We start from the raw sequence: 27,456 nt of genomic DNA, 5'->3' as shown, positions 1-27,456 counted from the left end.
TTCTCATGACAGCCTCGAAGTGAATCTGATGAGGAGCATGCATAAACTGGCTAACCACACTGACAGCGACAGCAATATCCGGACGAGAGTGAGATAGGTAAATGAGCTTACCCACTAATCGCTGATAGCTCTCCTTATCAACAGCTGCTCCTCCTTCATCATCCCCCAATTTCTGATTGGGTTCCAGTGGAGTGTCACAAGCCTTGCTGCCAAGCATCCCAGTTTCTTTCAAAAAGTCAAGTACATACTTCCTTTGTGAGATAAAAATCCCATCCTTGGAGCGAGCAACTTCAATTCCCAGAAAATACTTTAAGCTTCCCAAGTCTTTGATTTCAAACTCACTGGCTAAATATTTCTTCAACAAAGGTATTTCCTCACTATCATCGCCTGTAAGAACTATGTCATCTACATAAACAATGAGTGTTGTAGTCTTACCACATGAGGAATGTTTCACAAATAAAGTGTGATCTGCCTGACTCTGTTTGAAGCCATATTTAAGCATAGCCTGAGTGAATCTCTCAAACCAAGCCCTTGGAGACTGTTTGAGACCGTACAATGACTTCCGAAGCCTGTACACTTTGCCTTCTGTCTTATGATCCTCAAAACCAGGAGGAATGTCCATATATACCTCTTCTTCAAGGTCACCATGGAGAAAGGCATTCTTCACATCAAACTGATGAAGTGGCCAATCTAGATTAGCTGCTAGAGAGAGAAGTACTCTGACCGAATTCATCTTAGCCACTAGTGCAAAGGTTTCCTAATAGTTAACGCCATATGTCTGAGTGAACCCTTTTGCCACAAGTCTAGCCTTATAACGCTCAATAGACCCATCCGCTTTGTGTTTCACAGTATACACTCATGTGCATCCCATAGGTCGTTTGCCCTTAGGTAACTCCGTCAATTCCCAAGTGCCATTCTTCTTAAGTGCTTTCATTTCCTCAATCATGGCAAGTTTCCACTCAGAGGTAGCAAGAGCATCCTGAAAATGGTTAGGAATGCTAACAGAGGAAATATTTGACACAAACGCTCTATAGGAGGACGATAAATGGGAGTAGGACACAAAATTTGAGATAGGATGTTAAGTACAAGATCTCACACATTTTCTCTTGGCAATAGGAACATCAAGATCAATGGACTCAAGAGATTCAAAGTTACTTGGACTCTCATCAGAAGCAGGAGATGGCAATGGAGGAGCAGAAGTGGTCTCTTATATCCAGTTAACTTTCTGTCTGTCTTTGTCCCTGACATAAGCTTGCCCTTCCCTATCCTTGGGGACAGTAGGTTCTATAGTCCCAGTAGGAGGTGGTGGTACAAAAACAACCGGTTCCACCGTAGGAATCACAGGAATCACTTCACACCAAGGCTCCCCCTGAAGGGAGGACTGTGACACTGGAGAGGACAAGAAATAGGATTGGGACTCAAAGAATGTGACATCCATGGACACAAACCACTTACGAGACGGAGGGTGGTAACACTTATACCCCTTTTGAGTAGGAGAGTACCCTAGGAAAACACATTTGAAGGAGCGAGGGTCCAACTTTCCACGAGTAGGAGAGTGATTGTGGACAAAACAGACACAGCCAAATATTTTTGGCGGAATAGAAAACAAGGTCTTGAAACCTAGGAGGACTTGAAGGGGAGCTTGTTTTTGCAAGACTTGGTGTTAAAATCCACCCACTACACTAAACCTAACCCACTACACCACTATCACCTCCACTTCACCTACTCTACTAAACCTAACCCACTACACCACTACCACCTCCACTTCACCTACTCCACCTACCACCTACTACCACCTACTCTTCTATATATAGGAATCATTGTAACATATCAATAACATTATATCAATCAACAATACAATTCTCTATTTCTCTTTAGTATTTCTCGCTTCACCGGCGGGCGGCAACCTTGCCTTGGCCGCCCGCCGGACCTCAACCTATTCCGCTTATTTTCTACACATACCTTGACTTCTTCAACATTTTCTTACACCCCTCCTCCGCTATGTCGGCGGCGGCACCCGCATCATCGTCTAGCCTCTATCGCCGTTCACCTTGCCTCTCACATATCCGTGGTTGTACTCTTACTCGTCGTCGTCGTTGGCGTTTCTGGCGCTGCTTTTCTGCTCGTCACTGCTGTTTTTTTTTCCCGATTTGCTCTCTCTCTCTTAGCCATGGATTTGGGTGTGGGGTGTAGAGCTGTGGCTCTGTTGTTGGTAGCCATGTTTGCTGGCTTGAAGGTTTCAATGGCAGCAGTGTACAAGGTTGGGGACTCCGCTGGTTGAACCATCATTGGGAATATTGATTACAAGGCCTGGGCTGCTTCCAAGACGTTTCATGTTGGAGATGTCATCATTTTCGAATACAATTTTCAATGTCACGTGTTGCAAGTGCCCCACAAAGAATACCAAGCCTGCAGAAGTGTAAGACAGTAACATGCATCTTCACATACAGCTTGGGTAATGTGTAACTATCAAAAGCACAAGCTTCTTGGACATCCCTCTCTCTCTCTCTCTCCATGGACCCAACATCATCATCATGCACCCACTCTATCTCCCTCTCTCTCATCTTTTCCCACTTTCAAACCCACTTTAATCATATCTCTCCTTTCTCTTAATTTATTCCATCCACAAATATTTTTCTCTATTTTCTTTATCCATTATTTTCTTTTATTTTATTTTTCTTATTAAACAACACCACAAAATAACACCAACAACATTCCACAACCTTGTCATTTTATTCATATCAGGGGATCAACCCCGATCACACTTTTACATCAAAAAAAAAAAAAAAAAAAAGAAAACCCACACAAACAAAAACAAAACTACCACACCCACAGTGGGATTTTTCTTCTCTACTCAACTGCAGGTCTCTTCTTCTTACTTTTATCTTGGGTGTCCCGTGCCAGTCCGGTCTCCGTGTTTCCTTGTCCACCGAGCACGTTCACTCCCCCATACTCCTCCACTGCAGCATATGGCGGACCTCCAAATCGGAACATCACGGTGGCCTTCCGCTTCAGTTCCTTATTTTCTGCCTTTAGCACACTGATCTCTACTCGCGCATCCTTATACATGCGTTGGAGCAGAGCCAGCTGGGAATTTAAATGCTGCACCTCATTTGTCCTACTCTACAGCCGGTTCGACAAATTTGTGACCGCCGTCATGGTTTCCACGCATGACTTCAGAGTATACTGATTAGCCTCAATATCAGTTTGCACCGCCATTTTTTGCTCCACCGACCGCATCGGAAAGTTCAATGGAGCAAAACCAGAGGTGTTTGGTTGAGGTTCACTGGCCACCGCACCAGTTATTTCTCCTGTGGGCTCGTTCAGTTCTGGAAAGAGAGTGAGCAGGTTCTGGGTAGCTGGACGGGAAGAAGAGGCCATGTTTTTGGGTTGCTAAGTGTTTCAGCGAAATAGCAATTTCCAACTGATAATGTTCGGAAGGGTTGGTGACAGAATGGCAACAAAGTGTTCCACAGTTTCTCTCTCCGCAGAGGCAGAGTTTTTTCAGCGAAGGGTTGGTTTCAGAGGTTTCAGAATGGTATGCCTCAGCCTCAGCCTTCGTCTTGGTTAAATAGCCGAGGCAGCCACGCGTATCGCGCGCCTCTTGCCGCCCGACAAACTGGCACGCCTTTTCATGGCACATCTTTTGACAAAGTGGACACGCCTTTTGATGGCACGCCTTTTGATGGCACGCCTTTTGACAAAATTAGGCACTCCTTTTGAGGGTGCAACTTTTTATGGGTCCGACAAGACTCTATAAACTGTCCCGACATTGATTCCGGTTAGCTCCTTTATGGGTCCGACAAGACTCTGTAAACTGTCCCGACATAGATTCCGGTTAGTTTCTACACGGGTCCGACAAGACTCTGTAAACTGTCCCGACATAGATTCCGGTTAGTTTCTACAAGGGTCCGACAAGACTCTGTAAACTGTCCCGACATTGATTCCGGTTAGTTTCTACAAGGGTCCAGCAAGACTCCGTAAACTGTCACAACAACTGTCACCACATTGTCTGCTACAACGGTCCGACATGACCCCATAAACTGTCTTCTACAACGGTCCGACATGACCCCATAAACTATCTTCTACAGCGGTCTGACACCGCCATACAGTGTCCTCTACAACGTTATGACACCACCATCCAGTGTCTTCACCAATGGTCTGACACGACCATACAGTGTCTCCTATCCTCTTTTATTTTTATGTATTTTCTTGTTTTGTTACTCTCTCCAAACTCAAGTTGGTTAGTTCCTATCCCCCTTGAGTTTGCGGGGGGCTGTTAAAATCCACCCACTACACTAAACCTAACCCACTACACCACTATCACCTCCACTTCACCTACTCTACTAAACCTAACCCACTACACCACTACCACCTCCACTTCACCTACTCCACCTACCACCTACTACCACCTACTCTTCTATATATAGGAATCATTGTAACATATCAATAACATTATATCAATCAACAATACAATTCTCTATTTCTCTTTATACATTAAATTTCTACACTTGGGTAAGAAGACGATTAATAAGATGGGCAACGGTGAGAACAGCGTCGCCCCAGTAGGACCGAGGTACACTCATAGAAAAACACATGCACCGAGCCATATTAAGAAGATGACGATTCTTGCATTTTGCCACCCCATTTTGTTGAGGGGTATTAGTGCAAGAGGTCTGATGGATAATGCCATGAGCAGAAAAATATTGCCCTAACCCAGAATCTATATATTCTCCCCCATCATCAGAACAGAAGATTTTGACGGTGGCCCCAAATTGAGTACAAATCATCTTATGAAAATTGCGAAACACGGAGAAAACCTCACTCTTGTCTTTCAAGAGATACACCCAAGTAGTACGAGAAAAATCATCAATAAATGAAACAAACCATCGATGACCTTTCACAGACATAACACGAGATGGACCCCAGACATCAGAATGTATTAATGAAAAAGGAACTAAACTTTTATTAAAACTGGGAGCAAAAGAAGCTCTGTGTTGTTTTCCAAGTTGACAAGACTCACAAAGAAACTCAGACACATTATTGTTTGCGAAACCAGATGGAAATAAATGCTTAAGTAAATAAAAAGAAGGATGCCCAAGACGTCGATGCCACAGCCATAAATCATCTTGGGTAGTAGGACTCGTGGTGGAAAAATGAGCAAGCTTGTCAGGTTGATCTAGGAAGTAGAGACCATTTGCTGCACTACCACTGCCAATCGTCCTCCTCGTGACAAGGTCTTGAAAAAGACAATGATCAGGAAAAAACGTCACACTACAACTCAAATCCTGGGTAATACGACTCAAGGATAACAGGTTAACAGAAAAATCGGGAACATGGAGAACAAAATATAGAGGTATAGTAGGAGTGACATCGACTAAACCTTTCCCAGAAATGGAAGAAACAGTACCATCGACAATCCTAACTTTGTCCTGACCTGAAGAGGACTTATAGGCAGAGAAAAGATCAGAGGATCCAGACATATGATCGGAGGCACCAGAATCAATAATCCAAGGCAAAGACTTATGAGACAGGAAAATACACGGAGAAGAGGCTAAGTTACCTGAGCGGGCAAACGACGAGGAAGATGTACTGAGAGCAGTAGAAGACCGGCGATCCAGCAAGTGATGCAGAACATCCTCAAGCTTAGGAGTAGTCATGCCAGAGAGATCATTAGAAGGTTGGCCAACAGAAGCAGAAGTAGAATCAAGTGTATCAACGGTATTAGACTAATGAGCCCATGGATGAGAACCCCGTCCTCCAGACTGGCCTGACCGACCTCCTCTAAAACCAGACCGATCACCTCGACCCCCGGATGGAGTCCCATGAAGCTTCTAACATGTCTCACGAGTATGCCGCGGTTTTTTACAGTAATCACAGAATACAGATTTCTTGGCTGCAGACGGAGGGATGGGAGTCAGGCTAGGGCCATCTCTAGGAGTAGACAGTAATGCAGAGCAGTCAGTAGAGATAGGGGACATCATAGCAGACCGGCAACTCTCCTCATTCTGTACATAGGCAAATGCCTCCTGAAGTGAAAGAAGAGTGTCCATACTCAGAACCCGACTCCGAACCGGATCATACTCCACATTGAGCCCTGCCAAAAACTTGAAGACCCTTTCCTGTGCAATAAACTTCTTGTATCCGACTGAATCAGCTGTGCAAACAGGCTTATAATCCTACAAGTGATCAAGGCGTTTCCAGCCGTTGGTGAGGAAGGTGAAGTACTGAAGAATTGGCTGCTCCTCTTGAACAGAGCTCTCAATAGAGCGGCGTAACTCAAATGCTTGGGAGAAATTCCCTTTGCGGGAATAGGTAGCGGCCACAGCATCCCAAACATCCTGGGCAGTCTCCATAGACAAATAGCCCTCGCCAATGTTTGGTACCATCGAATAAATAAGCCAACCCATAATTAAAGAGTTGGTAATCTTCCATTGGTCATAACCCGGGTCAGTGGTGCTGGGTGTCTGTATCCTGCAATCAACATACCCCATCTTCCCTCTGCTCTTCAAAAACATAGTCAAACTCTGCGACCACGCTAGATAGTTCTGACCATTAAATGGAGAGGTGGTGATTTTAATACTAGGGTTAGGGTTATCAGTCATAGTAGTAGGTATAATGGAACTCTCACACTTAGGTGTCGACACACCTGTGGAATCTGCCATAGATACTGTACTACTGAACTCTCAACAAAACTAGTGCCAATCACAAACTCGGAAGGAGGTGGTGGAAGGGAAAAAACAAACAACCACTATGACAATATAAAGATTTAACAACCCATAATTTCCCCCCCCCCCTTTTTTTTTTTAGAGAACTGTTTCAAGAGTAAATAAATACACTGGTTCGGGTTTGGGTTTTGTTTCAAGAGTAAAGAGATACACCTACGAAGTGAATACTTTCAAAGGACGAGAGACAATTGAGCAGGATCAAGAGATGATTGCATCGGGGAAGTCGACTGAGGCAGAGGGACTACCAAGGGCAGCCAGCGGAGCAGATGACAAGAGCAGACGACCAACCCAGGTAAGTTTCGAACCCTAAGGGCTTTCGTTGCTGACTTCGACCAACAAGGGTGAGTCAAAACCCTAGACAGTCATCAACCCACCCCCTTCTCAGCTTGAGCCGAAGCCCTTCAGGGTGGAGTCGGCTTGAGCCGACAGAGAGAGGAACTATCTCCGATGGTGGCTGGTGGCTCCTGGTGGTGAGTGGTGGCTCCGGTGAATAATAGGAACAGTATGGGTAGATGGGTTTAGGTTTTAGGGTTAGGCTCTGATACCATGATAAATTTAGAGAATATCAGATTAGGGAATGATTAGGATATCATCCCCTATTTATATTAATGAAGATCAATAATTACAAGGAAGCCCTAAGGCATAGAATAATTACAAAATAAGAACCCAAACAATAATATATTATTCTAACAGAGATGACTGGGACCCTAGATGGGATAATAAGTAGCATTGAGAATAAGGGCCACGACACGCTAAGGACACATTAAAAATAAATATTTATTGATATAATATACCTCACATATATAAATATTTATTTAAAATGATGAAAAAAAATATAATTTAACATTAACTAAAAATTTAAACATTACAAAATCACTCTCACTCACATGGCACACAATCATCAATATAAAAAAAATACAAATATACACATTTGAGATAGCTACTTTGACCATTTAATTGGTTGATAGATGCTACTTGTTTTGATATTTTGACTGGTAGGTGAAAAGTTGAAAGCTTTATTAGCTGGTAGGTGGCAACTTTCATGAGTAGTACACCCTTTTCTTGGAAGACAAAACGAGTAAACAAACATTGGTTACAAAAGGAGGCTTTTGCTCTAATTACAAAAGGAAGCTTGGTCTCTCTCTCTCTCTCTTTTCTCCGTGTTGTAGCATGATGCTTCTGCTTTCATCGCAATGGAAGCTTGGTTTTCTTCTCTCTCTCTCTCATCCATGTGTTGTAGTTGGGGCTTTGAATAGTCCCCAATGGATCTTGTCTCAAACATGTCGCCTGAACAAAGGGACTTCTCTCTCTTCTATCTCCTCTCTCTCTCAGGCTGTTTTGAAAAGTTCCTGACGTGTCGATGAAGTGTCCGGACGTGGCTCAGATAAAAAGGAAAAGAAAAAAAAGAGGACAAACAAGACTGCGTGTCTGACGCGTGCCGATGTCCAACACGTGTTGGACTCTGATACACAACCTTGGGAGACATGTCGATGCTTCATAGGATCGAGTTATGCTTGAGCATGATGAATCACTCTGTGCAGACCTATTGCCAATAATAAACTATTTAGCCTTATATGAGAATGGAAAACTAGAGCATTTTCTCTAATAAATTTAAGATTTTCATTGTTTTCAAATCTTTTCTTATTGAGGAAAAATGAAAATTGAAATGACCAGTATTGGATATTTTTTTATTTTTTTTGATAGATCATGACCATTGTTGGATTAATTACAGGACAACTTTAAGAAACTTAATTACAGCCTATAATAGGTATTGTAGTGGATTTTAGTTGTAAGAGAGAGACGAAGATTTATGGGGTTAAGAGATGAATAGGTGTGATTTTTATTTGATTTTAAAAGTGGCAGCTTGCTGGATTTTCAAAACAAAAGCTATTAAGGGCCTACACAATGAGTAATTTATGGTCTTAATGGCTAAATAGAAGTCCAATAGGTAGGAGAATGGATTAAAAGTTTACTTTTGTGTGATCGGATAAGGTTTTGGGGCTGAAAAGTGCACATTTTGATGGTTGTAATCAGTAACCCGAGAATAGTGTTTGGGTTATTCGCACAAAGAAGAAGAAGAAGAAGAAGAAGAAGAAGAAGAAGAAGAGAGGGAAGAGTTTAGGCATTGACACAAATGTAATCCCACATTCTCATAATATCAACTACATCCTGAAAAGAAAGATCACAAGCCTATTTACAAGCTGCTAGACTTTTTTAATTTTATAAGGACTATGATTCCATAATTAGAAGTTGAGAAACTTTTGACTGACTAGAATATTCTAGACCTAATGAAGACTCCATGAAAGACCCAACAACAAAATTTGACACGTAAAAGGACCCATAGGCAACCCTACAGCTCAGGAGATTCTATTTACACACCATAATTTCACAATTTTTTCAATTCAGACATAAACTTTCGAACAAAAATTAATTGTTCGGATATCAACTTCCGTTCGGAAGTTGATATCCAAACCTTAGTAGTAGGAAATTCTACTTGGGTGACGTTACTTACTAAGAAACGCAATTCCGCTCTCCCAAGTAAGAAACTTGCTCCCGTCGAGAAAGAAATTCGCTCCCAACTGAGATAGAACCTCTCAGGCATACAAATCTCAAAGAAACAAAAGAAAAATAACTCAAATTTATTTTTATTTTAGTACTTCTTATTTACGTAATATTTATTTATACTTTATAAAGACAATTTGTAGTTGACCGACATCAATCTCCAATAATAATTCAAATTTTAACACATATTACAACTAAGCAGAAAAAAAAAAAAAAAAAAGAAAAAAAAAATGGTTGTTAAAATATTTTATATATTTAGTAAATAAAATATATGCACACCCCCATCTCAGTCCCCGCTTCATGCAACTAAGATCCAAATAATTAATTTTTGTTCAAAAGTTGATATCCGAACAACAAAATGGTGTGAATTGAGAATTTTTGTGGTGTGAATAGAAGCTCCCATCCAGTTCATTCCAACAAATAATAATGTTAAAATTGATGTATTATTGATTGATATATGTTATATATTACAAATGGTGAGGGCCTCCTTATATAGGAGATGTAGTGGAGTAGGTAGAGTAGGTGGTAGTGGTAGGTGTGTAGTAGGTGGTAGTAGGTGGTGGTAAGTGTAGTAGGTGGAGTAGGTGATGGTAGGTTTTAACAGCCCCCCGCAAACTCAAGGGGGATAGGAACTAACCAACTTGAGTTTGGAGAGAGTAACAAAACAAGAAAATAGACTAATACATAAAATAAAAGAGGATAGGAGACACTGTATGGTCGTGGCAGACCGTTGTAGAAGCTAACCGGAATCAAATGTCGGGAGCAGTTTATGGGATCATGTCGGACCGATGGAAAATACACTGTATGATGGTGTATATAGGCTGCCCAAATATATATATACATGGATATATATATCGAGCCCTCAAAAGTCGCGCCCTCAAAAGGCGCGCCCACTTCATCAAAAGTCGTGCCCGACAGAAAGCGTCGAGCCATCAAAAGGTGAGCCGGAGACGCGGCGAGGCACGTGAGCGACAGAGCGGCGTGTCGGCCGCGTCGTCAGTGTCGATATAAACCAATGCGGAGGCTGTGGAAACCAAACCAGGCTGAAACCTCTGAACATTGTCATTCTGAAACATTCTGTAAATACTCTAGATCCAACCCTTCTCTGAAAAACTCTGCGTTTTTCGGAGAGAGAAACTTTGTAACACTCTGTAGCCTAGAAAATGGCCTCGTCTTCCCGTGGTCTGCTCACTCTCTTTCCCGACCTCAACGAGTCAACAAGAGAGATAACTGGTGCGGTGGCCCGTGAACCTCAACCAAACACCTCTGGTTTTGCTCCGTTAAACTTTCCGATGCGGTCTGTGGTGCAAAAAATGGCAGTGCAAACGGATATTGAGGCCAATCAGTATACATTGAAGTCATGTGTGGAGACCATGACTGCGGTCACAAACTTGTCGCACCGGCTTCAGAGTAGGACAAATGAGATGCAGCAGTTAAACGCCCAACTGGCTCTGCTCCAGCGCATGTATAAGGATGCGCGAGCAGAGATAAGTGTGCTAAAAGCGGAAAATAAGGAGCTAAAGCGGAAGGCCACCGTGATGTTTCGATTTGGAGGTCCGCCATATGCTGCAGGGGAGGAGCAGGGGGGAGTGAATGTGCTTGGTGGATTAGGAAGCACAGAGGCAGCACCGTCAAGGACCGCCCAGGACGGAGGCAAAAAGAAGAGACCGGCGGCAGAGTAAGTCGGTGGGTGGCCGTCTGCAGAAAAGAAAACAAATCTGTTGTTGTGATGGTGATCTTGTGTGGTTTTTTTTTTTTTTTTTTTTTTTTTGTGGTTGTGGTGTAAAATGTGGATCGGGGTGAATCCCTGAGATGAATAAAATATGGTTTGTTGTGCAAATTTGTAAATGGTTTTGGGTTGTTTTGTTTTTTTGTTGTTTTTTTTTTTTTTTTTTGAAAGGAAAAAATGTGTCAAAATAAAGTTGGGGTAAAAAAAAAAGAAAAGATAAAAAGCTGAGGTTCAAGGAAAAGTTGGGCGGTGGAAAGAAGAAAAAGAAAAAAAAATATATATATATATATAAGAGAAAGAATGTTTGGGGCGGTGGAAAATGTGATGATAGTTTTGGGTGGAGAATATTTGAGAATGGAAAAGGGTATATAATAATAATTAGAAAAGTGAATGGGGTGGCCCGAGGAGGGTGCAAGTCAGTGCTCTAAGAAGAATAAGAAAAGGAATGGGTTTGAATTAAAAAGTATCACACGAAAGGCGTGAAATCCCATCATCAGGAGCAGTACCCATGACCACATGGCACCTTGATATTATAATTGTATGGAGGGCCTCCAAAGCCACAACAAGCCGCCAATGGTTTTGAGAAACCATGTTTGGTATAGTTGGCAATGAGGTCATACTTGATGGAATATATATCTACATACACAATAATAGCATCCACCATTTCAGATCTCATTTCCTCGCATAAATGGCGCAATCCTTCATTGAATATTCTTGCAGCAGCATTGTAACTAGAAAGGCATCCGTAGGGATCAACATCGTTGGGACGTCTTTGAACCATCGAAAGTTTTTGGGGAAGACAACCCAAGGGTCCAGTGTTGTGAATCCAAAATTTTCTGCCACCTTGACCATATATAGCCTTCACAGCATTCTTGATCTCTATAATGATGGATGGGATCCTTTTGATAACTTGCACATATGAGAGATTCCGAGTGAATGAATCAGCAATGTCATTCTGTCCAATATCAATCATATACAGTTCACTGTTGAACCCTTCATCATTGATCAAATATTTGAAACCACCGCAAAATTGGCACCATTTGTGAACGTGGTTCCCAGTGAGTCTAGGTATGGCCTCAAAAAGCTCGTATTCACGCTTTGGCAGAGGAGATCGAGGACAAGGCGTCCATCGGAGAGGCGACCGGTCGATGTGCCGAAGAAAGTGCGGCCGTTGGGCGGATTGACTGGGAATCCGAGTCCAGCGACGAGGCCCCCCGTGTCGGAGTTGGAATCCCCGAAGTTGAAGATGACTGGGGGGTTCTTGCATTGAGAAAGAACTGGTTGCGATTGTAGAGAGAGAGAGATTATGCATATCAAAACATAATGGGTAGTAGAGAAGCCAAGAGAAGGAGAGAGTGAGAGTTGCGAGGAGGAGCCCATTGATTGCTTTGCTTTGCTCTGTTTTCATGGTGAGCATGGAAGATGGGTCAATTCATGATATTATGCTGAAGACCAAGAAATCTCCAGCGGGGTGAAGGTATGCGTAGAAATCTCCAGCGGGCAGCGAAGGCAATGTTGTCGGCCGGCTGCCCGCCATTGAAAAAGAAATATGAGCCTAAACCTTATAACTCTGATACCATGTTAAAATTGATGTATTATTGATTGATATATGTTATATATTACAAATGGTGAGGGGCTCCTTATATAGGAGATGTAGTGGAGTAGGTGGAGTAGGTGGTAGTGGTAGGTGTGTAGTAGGTGGTAGTAGGTGGTGGTAGGTGTAGTAGGTGGAGTAGGTGATGGTAGGTTTTAACAAATAAAATTACCAAAATAACCGAGAATAGACAGCCACTAATGAAACCCAAGCTTCCCTTGAAAGGAGGAAAGATAGGTGTGAAAGATCCAAGGACCATTGTTATTTGCAGAATATAGTCATAGGATGTTATTACCTTCATTGAAGAATATACATGCATATTATCTACAAGCATTGCGAAACATTACTACTAATTAAACTTATGATTTTGCTAAATTTCTTTGCTTCATTTGATTTTTATATTTTGAGAAGTGGACCTGGGGGGAGGGAGAGGCACATGTGTTGGGGTTTGTCTAAAGAGAGGACAAGAGAAAGGAAAAGCAAGTATCACCAACTTTATGCATGAGTTGAATAGAATGATGGCACACTCCCCATTCACAGCCAAAGGCTCTTTCATGAAGTCTCACTTTCCACTTAACTTCTGTTTTAAAGAAAATGACTGAGACCAGGAATCATAAGAGAATGAACAGTAAAAGTCAACTTTGTTCTTCCTTAAAAATGTTACCATATGAAGGCATAACTTCACCATCTGAAATTTCTAATCAAAAAAAAAAAAAAGAAGCAAGAAATAAAAGAAAGAAAGAGAAAAACATCATCAGCTGGAACACCACAACAGAGTATCCACAGGTAATAAATTATTAGGGAGCCACTAGAAATTCTTTGTAAAACATTACTTAATTTTGCACTACATTGATTACACAAATATTTATATATTGCCTATTACGTTAAAATTTCCGAAAATATAACCGTGAGTAGTACCATTTATATTGCAAAAGAAGTAATGATACTGATAAGTTCACAGCATTCTTTCAGAGGGAGATTGGTCCAGCAAGAGTTGTAACCAGTGACTGGAAATCGAAAATGCAAATGCATGTGTTTCCTATGTAATGCAACCTAACAAAATTAAATATCTTGATATCAAAAGAAGTGAGACAGCAAAGAAACTTTTTGTAGATGCACTTACCAAGAAAATTTGCTTCTACATCTACTATTGCAAGAAGTATGTAGTAATAAAATTTTGCCTGCATAGAATCCAAAAATGAAGCATGAATGTAACCATAAGAGAAGGATTCTAACTCGGCAATCATTTGACAGTGGAATAGCAGCAGCACATAATTCATTCAAGAACTAAAAATTACATAAACTCTACCCCATGAAGATATTGGCTGTAAGATCAGGATGCATGACCAGCCAGTAGCATAGCTACTGAAGGCCTAACTGAACTGAAGTGTTGTGCACTTGTTAATTTTGAACATTTTGACATAAATATAGCAGAAGCAAATGTGATTCAAATGCTATAATTATAATGAATAAAAGCAATTTTGCACCAAAGATGGTACAAATCCGTCGAAATAGAATATAGCTTTAACAGTGCAAATTTGAGCATCTATTTATACTATGATTAGCATTTAAATCAAAGCATAAAAGTAAGCATGTGGTATAATTTCATGTCTTAAATTACTTAAAATCCTCAGTAATCAGCATAGCACATAAGGAGAATAATGGCAAGTCTGTACATAAGGACCACGATGAACAAGCTCGACCTAGCACCCGCCAGGTCTGGGAGCAATAAGACCTCACAATTTGGTCCCACATGGCTCTCACACTATGATGGTGCCTGAAATGAAGTGAGTGTTACATGGTCTTGGGTAGCTATTAAGGTGAGGGTGCCCTCACGCTTTTATACTGCATATTACTTTAGTACTCTGGTGATGTGGGACTTCGCTTCATAATGAGATCCCGAAATACAAATGCAAATGTCACATTGTGATAGTGAACATCCAAAATCATTATCACAATCATAAACCAGTAAGTTCAGAGTCCCTCGCATTATATGACTTTCGAGGGTAGTAGCATAGCTTCTCAAATATCATTTCAAACATTATGCATCCATAGACTTGCAAAACATATCATATCATGTTGTATAACAACAAACAATGATGTAAAAACATTTCATTTGAGACATACGAAAGTAAAGCAATGTACAAAGCTTAGGGATTTCCTGAACTTAAGACATAAGAACATTGCATTCCAATCTTGTTCCCCTCATGGTTCTCATCAAATCTTACAAAATTAGGAATTTCTCTCAACTGAAAAGGATGAATTGAACACACACATGGTATTCAATCTTATTTCTATCATACTCATTCTGAGCCTATTTTAATATATTTATCTTCATATCATAAAGATAGAATTAGGTCTTTGAATTAAATATTCATGTATATCACATATAATTGTTTATCTTTATATATGTCATCTAATAAAGGGTTAATTACACTTTACCTCCTTGTGGTTTAACTCAAGACACTTCTCCTTATGGTCTAAAAATATACACGTAACCCTCATGTAGTATGGAATGAAATGTAAAGTCCAACTCCATTAATAAATTTTGCAAAAAGTCTTTACTCTTTTCTCTAATTTTCTTATTTATGCCATCATGAACCAGGCTCCTTCTCAACCCATTTTCTTTCATTTTTCTCTCTTTTTCCTCTTGACTTCTTCTTCTCCCTTTCTTTCTCATCCCATGGCAACAGTCAGCAGTTGCATGCTCCAGCAGACCACCCACCCAAAAAACATGCCCAACCTACATACACTCTCCTTTTGGAGCAACTTTCTCAAGTATGGGAGCTTGTTTTTCCACACACCACTTTCTTTCAGTTCACACATTTTTTTGGTTTGGACATCAACTTTCAAACCAAACAACATGGTTCGGAAATCGACTTTAAAACAAAAACCTATGGCTTGGCTATATCTTTCGTTCTGAAGTTGATTTCCGAACCATAGATTTTCATTCAGAAATTGATTTCTGAACTATGTCATTTTGTTTGGAAATTGATATCCAAACTAAAAATGGTGTGTGAAATAAAAGAAAGTGGTGTGGAGAAAAAGAGTTACCATCCAAACACGCCTCCAATTCTTGTTTCCTCTTTCGTTTACGGCAGGAACTCGAATCTATTCTTGAAAAGTCATGACTGTACAAAACTTCATTGATTTCAACCACTATTTTGCGCCATAAAAAATTCAAGCATTTGTCTGAATAACAGAGAACTAACCTTGAGAGCTTTCCTTCGATATAGTAAAGTGCCTCCATACACTAAAAATAGGAGCACATAATTTAGAAAAGACTGCGATGTCGGTGCATTAATGCCTATAATACACAAAAGTATACACAAGTCAAATTAGAAAAAACCATCCAATAACTCATCTCCTGAACAAATAAATAAGAAGTTAAAAATGGAGAAAAAAGGGAATTGAGATATGATGTAACAAAAACTAACATTTGTAATTCTCAATACCTATAAACAGTTAGAATATAATATTTAACAAAAAGGTGAACTCATAACTTCAAATAATGAAAGAGAAAATGTGCACTTGCAATTCACATAATAAGAACTAGCCGTGGGTGCAAACTCAATGCGTTTGCAATTTTATGTTTAATTTTTTGAATAGTTTGATTATTGAGAAAAACTGACATCAGTTTTGAACAGTTTGATGAATAAGAAAAATCATTCTAACATGAGAAGGGCATTCTTGGAAAAACTAACTGAGGTGTTGGAATAGATAGATAAACAAATGGTCTCCATATAAAACCAGGATAAGCAATATGTGCAAAAAACCAAACTAAAGTACAATAAATCAATAAATAAATAACTAGATATGCAACTAGTAGGTGTTAAATTGAAGGGCAAATTTCACTTTTCCCTTGCACTAAAGTGCACCGTTAAATATTTCGTTCAAAAACACGTCTAGGTTATATGCTCATTTTCAAATATCGAAAATATTTGTAGCTTCAGTCTTTTTCATTAAATAATAATCGGAGCTAAATGTGCACCTCAGTCCACAAATTACAAAGGGGCTGTGTGGTTATTACCAAATAAGATGAAATAATCCAGACATGGACAAACCAAGGAGCAAAGTGAAATTTACCCAAATTGAACAAAGAAGAGACATACCTCTTCTGGCGAGTTCCGAGGACGAAAAGCCAGTGGAAGTGATCAGAAGAGAAAGAAATTGCCCCAACCCAAGACCCACCAATGTCTTCTTTGTCCAGAATCCATTAAAGGCCACCATTTTTCTCTCTCTCTCTCTCCAAAATTTTCAAAAACTAGCAAATACCCAGTTCAAAGAAGAGATAAAATACTCAGAAACCCAATTGCAGAAACCTCATTTCCGTCTCCCTGATTGATCTTTGACAGAGTGAGGCCTCACAATACAAAAAACACTACTTTCTCACGCAACATATAGAGTACCCACTAAGCCTTTTTCTCAGAATAGATATAGAACAACTCCATATCCATCACAAGCTATATATATATATATATATATATATAATTGACGCGGTGATGATATGAAGAATTGAAATATGACTAGTAAAGAAAGATGCGTTTAATCTGAAAAACTGTTGCGTGAACCAATTGGCTGTGAGCACTTGGCCAATGTTCTTAAATACTCAGTCCGTTGAATTTGACAGAAAATGACGGAAATCATACAATAGTAGACAAAATAATACAATAATATGCATTTATTACCAAAGTACAATACAATAATAATAGAACGGCAGTGGTGGGACCTTTGATAGTAGAGCTCTGACAGCATCGGTATCTCTTTAAAATTTTAATCAAATTATAATTTAAAAAGTCATTTTTTATTTTCACTAGGCACCAACAGTATCAAATTTTTTATTTTAACTTAATTTTATTAAAATATATATATATATATTTTTTATAATTAAATTGATGAGCTATTAACTAAACAATTCTTATGTTTTACAAAAGGTAAAACTGGAGGAAATGTAAAAGAAACAAAAAATATTTCCGTTGAGCAGTTGACCGGCCGAAGTTTTGGGCAGATGTTCGATTACACCCAAATCGCGTGTTTTAACTATGAACAGTTGCTCGTTTCATCAGAAGAGTTACTGTAGTAAATTTAACAAAAAGTTAATTTAGAAAAAAATTTGTTGAGACTAATAGAGGGAGAATTTGATAATTTATTAGCTATATTTTAAATTTTTGTTATTTTGAAGATACTGATACTGATGTTGATGCTCTAACAAAAGCTCTACTGACGTGGCAATCTTGAAAAAAAAAATGTACAATAACACTATGGCAGTGGGTGGAGTTCACTGCCACATCATTAGAGCTATCACTAGTTAGTGAGCATTTTCCATAATAGAATCACCGCATAGACAAATAATACAATATATATATATATATATATATATATGTATGTATGTATGTATATTTTAATCAAGTCAAATAATACAATAGAAGCAGGGTTGTCTCCCATCTAAATCGGATTGAGAAGTACTACTTGATCTTCATGGGCTCACTACAAAGTTCGTATTGATAATTTGAACTATTCAATAAATAGAACTCGTCGATGATTTCATTATTGTAAAAAATTACGTTGATTGGATATCAATATACACTTGATCAGATCATGTTTATGTCAACGGTAAATATAATTTTAAAAATGAATTGTTGACACAAATGAGATCAGATCAAGTATCTATTGATATCCGATCAACGTGATTTTTTATAGAGATGAAGTGCACGACAAGCCCTACATAGTGAATGGCTCAATTATCTATACGAACTCCGTAGTGGGCCCATGAAGGTCCAATAGCGCATTCCAATTGAAAAATCTAACTAGAGAGGAGCTTGCTCCAATACAATAATATGCTTATTGTTTCTGAAAAACAAGACACTCACCCCAATATATAGGGGCCATTTGGGAACATCATAAAAAAGTTAAAAGTCAATTTTTAACCCATTTTGGATTACATCACCTCTTACATAAAAAAGTCAAAAAACTAGCTTTAACCATCTTCCCAAAACACTCCGTATATAAATTATGGGCATTTACACACAAGTCTCATTTTGTAAACTTATACTTCATTAATAAGATTTTCAACACTGATTGGTAACTCGAATTTGAGTTTGCCCGAATTTTGTTCGACCAGTCATCTGGCAAAAAGGTGATAGGTGCAGTCGATAAGGGTGACAACCACGGTAAACAGGTGTTGCACCGGTCATCCGAGTAGTCGTTCAGGTGGTTGATTGACAAACACAAATTTGGGCTTTCGGGGCAAACTCAAATTCAAGCTATTAATCATTTTTCTAAGATTTTTTACTATTTCAAATCCCATTAATTTTTAATAGATAAAATTTCCCATCAAACAATAGTTGCTGTTCATCATTTGTAAGGAAACAACTAATTGCATGGAATTAAACTGTTTAAATAAAGACAATTTATTGAAAATTTCTAAAATGCTAGTTTAAAGAAGTTCTTGGTAATTTTATACAAATTGATGTTGAAGAGTAACTATTTCAGATGGATTGAAAAATTATAACAGAAGACAAGTCGGGATAGAAATAATATATTTTAGTAGGAAAATTCTATAAAACACACAACAAAAAAGGTGTTTATCATATGCTGCAATTATAATCATTATGGTTTTTAGTTATAACACATTGTAGTGTTAGTTATAACTCTTGTCATTGTTATTTTGGTTAGAACCAAAGAGGTCTTTGGTTATGCATCAAGTGGTGTTTGATTATGACTCGTTCTAATATTAATTATGACCTATTGTGATTGTTATTTTTTTGTTATGACCGAAGATGTGGTATTTGGTTATAATTTGTAGTGGTCATTTTAGTTATAACTAAAAGTAATTTGGTTATAACACTTTATAATATCAATGCCACAAAATTATAACTTGTATATAAAACATTTTTTTTTGGGGGGGGGGGGAGGGGATTGCATAATATAAGGACCCATTTTAGTATGATCTTAATAATTAGAAATAAAATTCTGAATAGGGGGCCACCATTACAATTTTAAGAAGGGATGCTATTTTAATTTTGTAGAGAATATATAAGGTATAATCTATATATTTAGGAATATTAACATAATTATTGAAACTTTAGTAGGCACGTGACCCCCTGGACACATTCTAGCTCCGTCACCGCTCTAAATACAAAATAGAAAATGCTAACGGTGTATATCATATCGTATGTACTTTATTATGCATTTTTTTTTAAAATGTTATAAATCTTCATGATAAATATTACACAATCTTCTAATACATATGATATTAAAAACTAATATGCAATCGTAATAAATTAATTTCTCTCTTCATTTTTATTTTTTCAAATTAAAAGGTTGCACCCCTTTTACCCAAAATTTCTATCACCCTTTCTTTGCCTTTTTACCCCTCCCTTTTTCCCTTTTCTATCAAATGCAAAGGTTGTGATGCCAATCCAAGACCCCTTTTTCTCTATGATTTCAGAAAAGCGGTTTTTGGGTACCAAACCTAATAAATTTCTAGCCGTTGGATTGTGTTATTATGCAATCTAGTCCATCCAATGTAAACAAGTCACAACAGGTAAAACAACACGTAGCCGGTGAAAAGTAGTGAAACCTCCTGTTTTTCATGAATATTTTTTTTAGTTGATGAGAAAGTAGGAGGAAATCAATCTATTTTATTTTTTCTTAATTTTCTCTCTTTTAGTGGATTGTTACTGTAATTTAAGGTTGTGTTTTCATAAAATTTGTGTGGTTTTTTTTTAAGTTGTTTTATTTAGATTATTTGGGATGAAAAAATAAATTAACTCTCTTTTTGGTTTATGAGGAAATTACTGTCAATTTTTTTTTTTTGGTTACAGTGATTTATTTTATTACCTTCTGCTTGTGCCGATGATATACGGCATTAGCCACTTGGAAACAAATAACGGTTGCAAACTTGCAAAAATGGAGGGGAAGATGAATGCAAAATGGGGCATTAAAAGCCTTCAACTATATATTTTAATCAAAAAGTTAAAAGGTTATTATAAGTTATCATATCACTTTTTCTATTTTTTTGTTCGTAAAAAGATAAAAAGTTACTAAAATAATCTATTCCCAAACAAAATTATAATTTCAATTTAAAAATATTCGTAGCAAATGGAAAACTCATTTCGTTGATATGTTGTTGTCACATTACCATAAGTTATCACATCACTCTCTACTATTTTGCACATCTTTTCATAAAAGTCAAAAAATTACTAAGTCCTCGTTTGGTTTTCATTTTGGAGCTAAAAAAGCACAAAAAAACAAAATAGACTATATAAGTCAATAAGACAAAATGTCATATCCAAACCATAATCATTACAATTTTTTCTGTTATAAAAGTAAAAAAAAAACTCAAAAACAAAAACCAAACGAGACAAAAAAAGTCTCAACACAAAAAAGTTGGCTACCGTAGCCAATGCCAAACAAAGCTTAAAATAACATGTTCCCAAATGAGGCTGACCTGATAAATTCAATTTAAAACAACAATGATTAAATTGAAATTTAAATCAAATTATAAAATTTAAATTTAAATCAAACTATAAAAATTAAAAATATAATAAATCCATTTTTTAAAAGCGATTTGTATACATTAAGTGATAATTGTAATCAAATCATACTTACTGCTCAGTGATATCCAACTTACTATTCTATTAAAATTGATTTATTATTCAATCAAACTACACTTACTACTTACGGATATTACTATTATTCCATTAAACTTGACTTATTACGAGATTTCTCTTACTTCTTAATAAAATATTAGACTTGACTACCACTCAAATAAACCACATTTACTATTACTCAAATGGATTTTATTTATTATTTCATAACTTTTTGCTTACCATTTCATTAAATCATACTTTCTAGTCAACGAGATTTCACTGACTACTTTTTTAAACTTTACTTACTACAATTTTTATTATGGAATTATGGTGGAGTTATGGAGTAATTAGAGACAAAAGGGGAAGCACAAATATGGAGAGAATTTACACACTCCATTATGTTAGCGTAAAAGCCAATATATAGAATACAAGATGGTGAATACAAACAAAACCACACTTAATGCATATCTAACTTGGCAAGACTTTACGGCCAAGAGTTGTAAAAATTTCTAATACCCTAGTTAAGCCTAGTCATAGGCTTTAGAAAAGGTCTTCATAAAATAAATACAAAGAGATAAAAATGGTTAAAGGAAAGACTACAATTATTTTCTATGTGCTATAGTTTTTACAATTATATATACACTGTCTACCCTCTTCGGTTTTCAAAGAGATAGACTGTTATAGATAAGCTTTGGCTGAGCTGATTTGTCGTGCAGCGTCGGCTAAAAGGATATGGCTGATCACTTTCCGCCTAATAATGCAGGTTGCTCCACGTGTCTTGGATAAGGTTGGAGTCGATCAAGAGACAGCTGTATTTGATAGTGGGGTCCACTATGCTTCCATCTTGTTGACGAGATTGTGATATTCTTCATCAGTCTCTGATGGAGGGGAATCCGGATCCTGGTTGTACCGCTCATTCCGAAAATGTACTAGTCAATGAAACTCCACTAACTACTTTTTTAAACATCACTTACCACTCAAATAAACCTTAATACTATTCAAATAAACTCCACTTAGGATTTCATTACTCTTGGCTTACCATTTCATTAATCCATACTTACTAGTCAATGATACACAACTTACTTGACTTACCGCTCAAATAAACCTTGCTTACTATCATTTCAGTAGACTTACCTTTTTTCTTTTTTCTTTTTTCTAACTCAAATAAACTTCACTTAACACTTCATTAGATTTGATTATGCACTTAAATAAACATCACTTACTACTATTTAAATAGACTTGACTTACTATTTTATTACTCTTGGCTTACCATTTGATTAAACCATATTTACTAGTCAACAAGATTTCACTTTAATACTTTTTTAAACTTCATTTACTACCCCTTAAAAAACTCCACCTATGATTTCATTACTCTCGACGTATTATTTCTTTATACTTTACTTACTAGTCAATGAGACTCCACTTATCACTTTTTAAAACTTCACTTACCACTTAAATAAACCTCGTTACTACTCAAAGAGACTCCACTTAGGTTGTTTTAGGAAGTAGATTAAAATTTAGTTTTTTGATTTTTTTTTTTAAATGTGTAAAAAAGTAGAGAGGTAATGTGGCCCAAAAGAGGTTAATGATACACCACTTCCCACTCTTGGCTTAACATTTCTTCAAATCATACTTACGAGTCAATGATACACCACTTTCCACCTTTTAAATTTGATTTACCACTCAAATAAATCTCGCTTAGTATCTCTTTCAATTGGGAGATCATTAGAATTGACGATATCATATTCATTACCAAAATTATGCTCACCAAAGTAATTTTATAACATGATCACAAAATATTACTCATAACTTACTCGAACGTCAAGCAAATAAAAATAATTTCATGATTATTTAAAACCTAATTCTACTACTATTCAATTAAACATAATTTACTACTTAGTAAAGGTCCACTTACTACTACATTAAATTATTAAATAAATTATTTGGACATGCGAGGTATTTTTTAAAAATATTTGAATTTATAAAAATTACTGAATAATTTTCATTTATCCTACTCATTGATATTTCAATTATTACTCAATCAAATTGACTTACTACTCAATTAAATCTCACTTACTAGTCAATAAGACTCCACAAACTACTCAATCAAACCTGACTTACTACTTAACCACCGCTGTTACTACCACCACCACCACCACCACCACCACCACCATGCCACCATTACTACTACACCACCTTCATCATCATTGTCATTATTGTCATAAACATCACTAAAATTTTACTACCACTGTCATCACTGCCTCTACCACTACCTCCACCAACACCACCCCCATCAACGCTACCATGCCACTACTATTACCATCACTACCACCATGTCACTACCACCATTACCACTGTCACAACCACCAACACCACCACCACCACCATTATCATCTCATTACTACTACTTAATCAAACTCCATTTATTACTCAATTAAACATGACTTATTACTCAATAAGACACCATTTAATTGGATTTGGCTTACTACTTAATTAAATATTACTTACTACTCAATTTGTAACGCCCCAAATTTCTAGCCCAAATGATAATACAACAATCATGGTTCTTTCAAGGAAAACCGAATATAAATCTCAAAACTTACATTACATGATACAATAGTTCTTCAAGCAACAATACATTAATCCAACAACAAGTAAATGAACAAATAAATACCCCCAAGGGTTTACAAGTTTTCAAGGCTTGAACCTGGTTACACAAAACAGTTATTCAAACCCACACACATACAGCCCTTGGCTTACACACAGAGTCACAGAAAAATAAAAGTCTCGTACTCTCAACACACATTTCCTCGCCTTTAGTTAGGCGGTATCACCACATCTTTTCCTGTACAAAAATCCCGTAGGGTGAGCATAAAGCCCAGTAGGAAATCCTTAACAAAGTATATACATTTTGTACAAGTCTCAAGAGATGCAATGCACATGCCATGATATGCCCTTTTGAAAGAAAATCACATATTTCTCTTTGAAAACCATCATGCTCAATGATGTCATGCAATTTCAATTCTTCAAAACTTAACTATTCATTTCAAGAGCGGTAAATACGACTCCGGTAATCCCTAGGTCGGTGCCTGCAAGTAGACTATACAAGTACTACCAATATGTCATTTTTACCGGTATTAACCGGAAGGCTCGACACCTATCCGCGCAGGTTTTCGTCTTTCACCCCGGACTCTCAAGCCAACTTATTCAATATCATCTACACCACCTATCAAGACTTACCAACGTATTTACCCCAAAACCATTCCATGAAAATTTATTTTTCAACATTCTTTTCTGAATGCAAATTTTCAAATCAAATTTCAAAGTTTAATGTAATCAAATGAATTGATATGCCACTAACACAAGATGAATATAAATACTCTTATTCCAATTCATCATCCAAGGAATAACACAATTTCCTCTTCCGAGTATCCTCAACAATTAGTCATTTCAAGACTATTTCAACGTTTTGAACAATAATTGCCAAAATTAACAACAATTCACATATTCCCTGAAATTCATCATTTATATAAATATAAATAAGAAATTTTCCAAATATCCATTTATTTTGACATACAAAATAAATATAATAATATCATTCATGGATTTTCAGTCTCTTTTAAAAAAATCCCCAAATTCTAGGTTTTCTCACCAAAACTATACAACTCAAATCTTTTGAAACAAAACTTTCCAAAATCATCTTTTCTTCAATCAACGAAGATCAAAACCGATAAGATCATTTTAAAAGAACAAGAGACAAACCCACTTTCAAAATAGCTCAACTTCTTGAATTAACAATTAATTTTCAAAGCTATCGAAGGGTGATTTCGAAAATCATCTAGATCTTGCAAATATATATATATAACTCTAAGAAAATCCCTACCTCAAGTTTTGAAGAAGAAATGAGATGAAACCCCCAAAATCAACTGTGTTGAAACTCGATCTTCACCGCACACAATGAAGCCCTCGAGAAGTTAACCAACTTTGATAAAGAACTTATGGCAGAACTCTAATGGATCTTGAGAAATCAAGGTTTTGATCCAATTTGGCGTAGGGAAATGTAGAGAGAAGGGAGAGAAAAGAGTTTTTAGAGAGAGAGAAAGGTATACAAAAGTGATCTGAAATATCAGATTCACGAACTGATATAACATGGTCTGCTCGAGCGTGGAAAGCCCCGCTCGAGCGTCAAATACACTTTCCCAGTACTTTTGCAGACAGGTCAAACTTCTGAAACCAAACATTCTCCGCTCGAGCGCATAAATGGCCGCTCGAGCGGACAAGCAACTTCTAATGCATTTTGCATTTTTGCTTTGGGGGCGCTGCCCTAGGACCCGCTAAGGGGCGCTGTCCTTGGACCCGCCCAGAAGCACTGCCCCCTGGACTCCCGCGAGCTGACTGGGCAACTCGATCCCCAACATCCTCAGCGAAGTAGCAAAACTGGGATCGCTACACGATTAGATTCTACTTACTATTCCATCGGATTTATTATTGTCCCAAAAAAGTTAAAAAATACTCATTGAGCTTCCACTTAGTACTTAATGAATTTCCACGTACAATTTAATTAGACTCCACTTACTAAATTTTAATTTCACTTACTACTCAATGAGTTTCCACTTGTTACTTCACTATACTCCACTTACTACTCAATGAGTTTCCACTTACTATTTCACTAAATTTCACTTCTATTCAATGAGTTTTCACTTACTATTTCACTATATTTCACTTACTACTCAATTTTAATTCCACTTATTACTTAATGAGTTTCCACTTACTATAATAGGCTCCACTATCTACTCAATTTGGGTTTCACTTACCATTCAATGAGTTTCTACTTACTACTTCACTAGACTCCACTTACTACTGAATTTTGGTTCCACTTACTACTCAAAGAGCTTCCACTTGCTATTTCACTATACTCCATTTACTACTCAATGAGTTTTCACTTACTATTTCACTTCACTTATTACTCAATAAGCTTCCACTTGCTATTTCACTATACTCCACTTATTACTCAATGAGTTTCCACTTACTATTTCACTAGACTTCACTTACTACTCAATGAGTTTCCACTTACTATTTCATTATACTTCATTTAGTAAAATCATATTATAGAAACTTTCTTCATTTTCTACCGAATCAAATGTCATTTCAAAGTCATATTTTTTAATTAGTTGATCCATACACTAACATCTCGTATGGTTGGGAGATCATTAGAATTAAGGATATTCTCTTGATTGGCAATGTTGTACTCACCAGTGTCAAAATGATGATGATGATCATCATCATCATCATTATGTAATTCATATATAGTGTTGTTATGCCCAATGTTAACTTTTTTCTGTGGTAAGCATAATAAAATTAATTAGATTAAATCAAATGGTAAGTGATATTACAATTAGTTAATGAGATTTCACTTATTTTATTAGATTTTACTTACTACTCAATTAAATCATACTTACTATTTAATGAGTTTCCACTTACCACTTCATTAAACTTTACTTACTACTCAATTAAATGCCACTTATTACTCAAAATCTCCACTTATTACTTCACTTGTTACTTCACGAGCTTCTAGGTACTACTTCATTTGACTTTTACCTACTACTCAATCAAACCCAACTTATTACTCAATGATACTCGACTTTCTACTTCATCAAACTTGACTTATTATTAAATAAAACCTCATTTAAAGAGTGTCATACTAAGTGATAAGTCATTTCAAAACAAATGGTTATAACGAGTGATAAACAAATTTAGAAATCTAACCAACTTTAGAGAGTGTCATAGTATGATCTCATTTGTTATTGAATAAGATTTCACTTACTATTTCATTAAATTTGACTAACTACTTTGTTAAATCACATTTACTACTTAATGAGATTTCACTTACGATTTCATTAGACTTAATATATTACTTAATTAAATTTCACTTATTATTCAATGAAACTTCACCTACAATTCTATTAGCATTAACTTATTACTTAATCAAACATTTGACTACTGACATCTATTGAGTGGTAAGTAGAATTAAAACGAATAATATGACTTGACTTATTACTTTATCAAATATCTTACTATTGACAATCATTGATTGATAATTAGAATTAGAATAAATAATAAGTATTATATTTTAGAGTGATAAGTATTGTCATAATAAGTGATAAGTACTATCACAATTGATTATAAGTAAATTAAAATATTTACTTATTATTTGATTTGACTTGACTTACTATTCAATCAAATATGACT

The 27,456-nt window shown here is 36.9% G+C and overlaps 1 protein-coding gene and 1 pseudogene across 3 annotated transcripts in view; both read right to left on the bottom strand.

The window, feature by feature from the left end:
- The window catches only part of LOC114277692 (uncharacterized), a 59,584-nt gene extending 42,294 nt beyond the window's left edge, over nt 1–17,290 (bottom strand). For both annotated transcript variants that reach the window (XM_028219627.2, XM_082878143.1), the window contains exons 1-3: nt 16,726–17,290; nt 15,826–15,920; nt 13,737–13,794 (exon numbers count right to left, since the gene is read on the bottom strand). In XM_028219627.2, coding sequence (XP_028075428.1) covers nt 13,737–13,794; nt 15,826–15,920; nt 16,726–16,843 — 271 coding nt within the window. In that variant the 5' untranslated portion in view covers nt 16,844–17,290. The remainder of the gene's footprint in view (nt 1–13,736; nt 13,795–15,825; nt 15,921–16,725) is intronic.
- On the bottom strand, nt 11,345–13,320 carry LOC145795148 (GDSL esterase/lipase At1g09390 pseudogene; annotated as a pseudogene). Its single transcript, XR_014335467.1, has one exon. The product of XR_014335467.1 is annotated as a GDSL esterase/lipase At1g09390 pseudogene (transcript).
- Nucleotides 17,291–27,456: the final 10,166 nt, after the last annotated feature.

The sequence above is a fragment of the Camellia sinensis genome, chromosome 7, assembly GCF_055761805.1.
Source record: "Camellia sinensis isolate YWXY chromosome 7, ASM5576180v1, whole genome shotgun sequence".
In the NCBI taxonomy this organism is placed as follows: Eukaryota; Viridiplantae; Streptophyta; class Magnoliopsida; order Ericales; family Theaceae; genus Camellia; species Camellia sinensis.
The sequence above is the reverse complement of the archived record's forward strand: the minus strand, read 5'-3'. Positions and strand labels throughout refer to the sequence as shown.